This window comes from Elephantulus edwardii, unplaced genomic scaffold (assembly GCF_000299155.1).
Source record: "Elephantulus edwardii isolate Elephantulus edwardi_28Jun2011 unplaced genomic scaffold, EleEdw1.0 scaffold00095, whole genome shotgun sequence".
In the NCBI taxonomy this organism is placed as follows: Eukaryota; Metazoa; Chordata; class Mammalia; order Macroscelidea; family Macroscelididae; genus Elephantulus; species Elephantulus edwardii.
Window position 1 is genome coordinate 450,391 of NW_006399845.1, and position 7,069 is coordinate 457,459.

At 35.6% G+C, this 7,069-nt stretch overlaps 1 protein-coding gene across 1 annotated transcript in view; it reads right to left on the reverse strand.

Annotated features, from left to right (window-relative positions):
* RBM27 (RNA binding motif protein 27) overlaps positions 1-7,069 on the reverse strand; it is a 118,073-nt gene that overhangs the window by 20,512 nt on the left and 90,492 nt on the right. Inside the window, exons 11-12 of the mRNA XM_006891195.1 lie at positions 6,369-6,650; positions 3,705-3,845 (exon numbers count right to left, since the gene is read on the reverse strand). Of these exons, the coding sequence (XP_006891257.1) occupies positions 3,705-3,845; positions 6,369-6,650 (423 nt within the window). The remainder of the gene's footprint in view (positions 1-3,704; positions 3,846-6,368; positions 6,651-7,069) is intronic.

Genomic DNA, 7,069 nt, shown 5'->3' on the forward strand with positions numbered 1-7,069 from the left:
CTTCTTTTATAAAAAGTAGTTTTTCTTAAAAAAAAAAAAAAAGTTCTTGATGCTGCCAGATGCCTGACAATCACCATGAAGTTTAACCCTTGGACCACAGCAAAAACCACAAACATCACTTAAATGCCCATGTGCTCAAGGTGGTCATGTCCTCCCTGCTCTGCAAGGAGCTGAGGCAGAAGTACAATGTGCGCTCCATGCTAATCATTAAGGACAACGAGGTCCAGGTAGTCAGAGGACACTACAAATGTCAGTAAACTGGCATAGTAGCGTAGGTGTGCAGAACAATGTAATTCCTCTACATTTAAAGAGTGTAGCATGAAAAGGCTAATGGAACAAACTAACTGTGCGTGTGAGCATCTGCCCACACAAGGTGGTTATCAGCAGCCTGAAACTGAATCAAGGTCGGAAAAGTTTCTTGAACATAAAGACAAATTTTGGCAAGCTGGAAAAGACAAAGGCAAATATAAAGAAAAATTTGTTGAGAAAACACAGGAATGAATGTAACCTGTTGATCAATGACAATTTAACTAGATTTCTAGCCGAGTTATGTGTTCTTGTGAACTATGCACAATTTCCCTCTTGTTGTTTAGAGTGGCTCTGCATGCCCTTGCAATTCTGATTCATAATTTTAAGAATGAAAATTGGAAATGTTAAGAATAGTTCTTTATATGTAGATTCACTTATCAAAGACAAAAGGATCTGTCCATTACTTTTTAGAAACATTATTTCTGAATGTAACTGAATGTTTTTTCTGCTATTTATTTTTTGACCTGTGTGTATGGTCTTAAGTGTTCGCCTGCTAAGCATACAGCAGTTCTTGGAGCGTAAGTATCAGTCAAGGGCATTCCGAGACTATGACTGAAGTGCAATGCACAAACATGACTAGACACAGACAAAAACACAAATCCTATCCAAACCATAAAAATTCACGAATAACAAAAACTTCATCTATTTGGTTAATCAAAGTGACTGTTTCTTTACCAATTACAGTTGTAGACTCACTCTAGTCTTACCTCTTTGCAGATCAAGAATTATTAAGATACCCAATTACAGAAATATTCTATTTTAAAGAGTCTTACTTTGTAGATTTCCCCTAAGTAATAAACTAACACATTCAAGAACAAGTTGGTACTGGTGGCCTTGGTTCTTATTGTTCTAAGTTCCTTTCCATTAAGTGAAAGTGCCAAATAGTAATTCATATGAGCAATAACTGCTAACACTTCTAAGAAATATATTACTTTGTAATGATAATCTTAACCTACACTTAATGACATGTTATGTGTTTATAATCAAGTCAAGTAACTAGTCTACTAATCTGTGCATGCAACTAAGAGGTATTTCAGCATTTAGAATTTTTACCTCTTCTGATCAAAAGATACTTCAGTTAAAATATCAAATGAATCAAACTTAACATCATCATGTCAGAACTGACTCATAGCTAACTCTCCAGAGGGTTTTCAGAAAGCTATAAATGACACCAGACAAAATTAGTCCTTGTTCACCACTGAAGCCACCAGTGGATCCAAAGATCCAGATAAGAGCCACCTTCGAGATAATAGCACAACTCCCTACACACTGCTCCACCAGACACTATAAGGTACACTATAAACCATCTGGTTCAAGGCTCCCCTAGATATTCTGCTCTTTTTGTCTTCTTTTTTTCATCATGTTTAAATGCTCTCAAAATTATGCTACCTTAACTATGAAGGATAGTCCTTAAGTCCAGGGAAAACACTACACAACTGGTTAAAAAAAAATTTACTACTCTATTTGAAAAATAACAGTAATGCTATGATTCTTTAAACCTTAATTATGTGCTAAGTCTTCCAGTCCTTATTTTATATTAGCATTAACATTTTCAGTAGCCATCTTAACTTGATGATTTAGATATTGTTAAACTCAGTTTACGGAAAAAGAAACTTATCGTTAGCTAACCAAAGGCAGGCCAAGTCAGTCATGGCCATCCAACTTCAAAGTCTGTACATTCTTTTGCTTTTCTATCCGTTTTAATGAAAACTTTTAAACAGAGAGATGTGCATAAAAATCTAGATGTACCCATCACCTAACCTTTCAATGTTTTTCTTTTTCTTTTTTTTTTTTTTAATTTTGTGTGCATGTACCGTCAAATCAGATCTGACTGGTACAGGAGGATATTGCGCCTCCTTCTCCGGCAGAGCGTCTGGTGGATTCGAACCGTGTTCCTCTGGGATTGCACTGCAGCTTCTTACCACTAGGCCACCAGAGCTCCCCAATGTTTTTCTTTTTCAAGGTTTTTCTGGCTCAATGAAATAATCACCATGCTAGAAAGTCACAGTACTGAAAGAAAAATAAAGTACTCAAATATATTTCTAATTTAGACTTTTGATTAGGATACATCTTTTCATTGTATTCTAAATTAGAGCTCTAATTTTTCTATAAAGATAAAAAAATAGTAAGCAGACTATTAAAGACATCTCACCATTAAAAAATTTCTCCTAAATTTTTAATAGAAAAAAAATTTAAGTATAGAATTTATGGCTCATTCAAGAAAATTAGGGGGGTTTATCTACTGTATATAGGTCAGTTGTCACATTTTATCTTGTTTGAGGAAGTAAGATATTACATATCTGGAGGGTAATTAATTTTTAAATTTATTTGTATCATTCTGTTGTCAGGTGCTGTTGAGTCAACTACAACTCACAGTGATCTGAACCTTGCCCAACCCTGTGCCACCAGCATGATCTCCACCCTTCTCTAGTCACTGTATCAATCTATCTTATTGACGGTCTTCTTCTCTTTGACTGACCTACCTTTTCTGAGTTTCTAAGGCCTGACAACAAACCCAAAGTATGTGAGCACCCTGGCTGTACTTCTCAAAGACTATTTTTTTTTTTCTTTTGGCAATTTTTGTTAGTCAAAACTCTTCACTAGCACCACAATTCAAAGGCATCAGTAATTCTTTGGTCTTTCTTATTCATTGCCAATTTTCAAATCCATATGAAGCAAATGAAAATATGATGGACTGAATCAGATGCATTTTAAAATGTGCTTGCTTTTTACCATTTTAAAGAAGTTCATTGCAGCTCATTTTCCCAATGCTACAAGCTTTATGATTTCTTGACTATGTTCACACATAGATCCTGATTGTGGATCCAAGTAAAATGAAACAGTTGACCATTTCAGTCTTTTCTCCATTTATAATGCTGTTGCCTATTGGTCTAGTGGTGAGGGGTTTTGTTTTCTTGATGTTGCAATGTAATCCATAGTGAAGACGGCCATCTTTGATCTTAAATGTGTCCAGTCTTCTTTACCTTCTACATGCAAGATTACGTCATTTGAAGAAGGCTGGTTGTTGATGAGTCTTCCTCTAACCCTGATGCCACATTCTTCTTCATATAGTACAGCTTCTCACTTAAAAAGCTTCTCATATAAAAAGCTTCTCACTTGCTTAGCTTAAAAACTGAACAGGTTGAATCCACCAGATGCTCTGCTGGAGAAGGAGGAACAATCTCCTCCTGTATCAGTCAGATCTGATTTGATGGTACACACAAAAAAGTAATGAAATAAAAATTAAAAAACAACAACAACAAAAAAAAACTGAACAGGTATGGGGAAAGGATACACCCTGATGCACATTTTTCCCAATTTAAACCATGCTGTATTCCTATGTTCTGTTCAGACAAGCAGTACTAAGTATATTGGATACACACAGAAATACACACCTGACAATCCTCTCCAGTACCACCAGACTGATTCAACAAGTGTGCTGTATCACTCTGGTTACCACTAGTATGCCCAAGACGATGTTTAACAGGAACTTTATTAAGGACATATGCACCTGATGTCTGCGGCTTGTTAATTATCTGTGTACAAAATAAACAGATAGGTAGAGAAGTTTAAAAATATGCCTAGAAATAGAACAGATATACAGACCAATAGAGTAAAACTGAGAGTCCAGAGATAAACATGTATCTACAACCAAATGATATTCAACACAAGTGTTAAGCCTACTCAATGTGGAAACAAAAATCTGTATAATAAATGGAGCTGGGACAAATAGATTTTCACATGTAAAAATACTGACCTGGGCCTATACTTTGCAACTATATATAAAAATTAAGTCAAAATTAATCAGGAACAATAATATCAGGAATTCTGAAACTTTTAAAACATAACAGTAAATCTTTGGAATCTCTAGCATCTTAGATACAACACTAAGACCACAAGCAACAAAAGAAAGATAAACTGAACCTCATTAAAATGAAAAACTTCTGGTCATCAAATAACTTTATAAGCAAAATAAAGAAACAATCTATAGATCTGGAGAAGATATAGGGGAAAACTTATCAGATAAGCATTTAATATTTAGATATATAAAAAAATCTGTACAATTTAAAAACAAAAAGATAACACAATCAAAAAGTGGGCGAAACATCTGAACAGATAATATATCAAAAAAGAAATACAAATGGCCAACAAGTACATGAAAGATATTCAATGTAATTACTCATTCAAATCAACACTGTCAAGTCAAAACTAACTCAGCTAATCCTACAGTGAGTTTTCAGAAGCTGTAAATCCCCAGGAAAGAGATCTCCTGTATTTCTCCCAAGAAACAACCGGGGGATTCAAATTGCTTGCCCCTGGGTTAGCAGAACACCTCTTTACTCACTAGGCCACAAGACCCCTCTAATTTAGGTAAATGTAAATCAAAATCACAATTACATATCACTTTACTCTTACTAGGATGGCTATGGCAAAAATCAACCAAATGATAACACAGAAAGCAGAACTGGCAAGGATGTCCAAAAACAGGGACCCTTATCCAAGCTGAATGTAAAATAATGCTCTACAGTAAAGTTTGGTGGTCCTTCGAAAAGTTAAACAAAACGCTTCCATACGATCCAATAATTTCACTGTGAGGTATATGCCTAAAATTTGAAAGCAGGAATGCAGATACTTACACATTACAGCACTATTCACAACAGTTAAAAGGTGGACATAACCTAAATGTCTATTAACAGATGAATGGATAAACAAAATGAGGTCCAGTTTATCTTAAAAATTCCATTAATATTTTGGTGGAATCTTTCTAAGCCATAAAGGGAAATAAGAGTGCTGATACATGCTATAAAATGGACATCCCTGAAAAATACTATGCCGCGTGAAAGAAGTCAGGAACTAAAGGACAAGTATTATATGATCTCACCTATATGAAATATCTTAAATTTTTTACAGATCAATGACACCTATCAAAATGCGAATGATAGTTACAGGAAACAATAAATCAATATTTACAGACTCAGACACTTGATGGGACAGTTCTCCTTTATCTCAGGTGGTGGCTATGAGCCAGAATAAACCTGGTAGCAGTTAACTTTTGGTTTGAGGAACAGACGAATATGCAATTCTCACAGTACTTCCATCATAGTTTTTTGGTTTTTGTAGGTCACCAGGCCTTTATTTCTAGTAAGTCTTGTGTACAAGCTTCACTGATTATTCAACATGGGTGACCCTGCTGGTATTTTAAATTCTGGTGGCATTAGCTTCTAGCATTACAGCAACATGTAAGCCTTCATTCACAATGTGTCAAATTTATAGACTGGAACAATATCATGGTGAAGTTGTGTTCTGGGTTGGTTTCCCCACCCCGTAACCCCCCTCTACTGGTTTATTTACAAAATTCAAATACAAATTCAAACAAATGCTTTCAAATTCACTCACCCCCACCCCCATCATATTGTACAACCTGATCATTAATCTGCCCATCCCTGTGCAAATCCACATCCCTCTGCTCCCAGCCTCTCCCACATCTCTTGGATCCTTATACTCATTCTACAATAATGGTTTTATACAATATTTATCCTTGCACAAATGAGTTAGTTCATTCAGCATACTGTCTACACAGGAAAAAGCAGAAAAAAATGAATGAATAAAAGTAACACACGAATTTTGGCACAAAACCAGGAAAAAGTTCTAGATTCAGAATTGTCTAGTGATGAACAGTTAGCACATTTTCATGTACATTTAGATTATCCAATAAATATGTCTCCCAATGGGCCTTACTCTTGGAGATTGGCTTTGCAAGTTTGGGACGGTGAGATCCAAAATTTGGACCCAGATGTGAAAGAGTACATCTCAAACTTTAGTACGCATGAGTCATTTGGATAACTTGCTATAACACAAAGTTCTGGGCCTCATTCAATGATTCTGACTCAGCAGGTCAAGGTGAGACATAAGAATCTAAAATCCTTGTAAAACTCCAAGAGATGAGACAACTACTGTTCTATACATAAAGTTGTGCGTAGCAATGTTGTAGAAAATCCATGGACCAGGAATTGGGAAATTCATGAATTCTAGTGAGTAGGACAGTAAACCAGTATTACCTTCTGGACGGGTCCATGTACTGTTGAAGGAGGAGACTGGGTCACCAAAACCTGCTGCTGATGAAGATGCTGTGGTAGGGGATGACGCTGCTGGGACAGCTGCTGCTGAAGGAGCAGTAGTGTTGGGGATGGCAGTGTTGGCTGCTCGTTGTTTTCTCTATGCCATAAGACTCGAATGAATCTATTATTTAGAACTGCTTCTGTGCTGGAAATGGCTTTCCTGGCCTCCTCATTGGTGAAATACTCAATGAGGGCTGCTTCTGGATCACCCTTAAAAGCAACCTGTAAGAGAAAGACCAAAAAAAGAAAAAGTCCAGAAAAAATAGTGAAAAAGAAATTAAGAAAGATAAATATTCTGCTAAAATACACTGTGAGTCCCTTGTAAATCAAATTCTACATACACTAAAAAATGGCATACGTATTTCAAAATCATACATGAAAAAGAAAATTTTATAAATAATTCTACTATCAATATTTAACCACTTGGGGAAAGAAAGGTAATAATCTGTTATCTTATTTTCAAGTAATTTCTAGGGAAAATGTTTTACAATTAACAACAAAAAAAACAATAAAAATTCAGAGGAAAATGAAATGAATATTTTTATTCTGGGAAGCTTTGTCTATGTATATGTTAAGAGGTAAGACAGATAACTATATGTTGTTGTTGTTATGTGCCGTCTAGTCGTTTGCGACTCATAGCG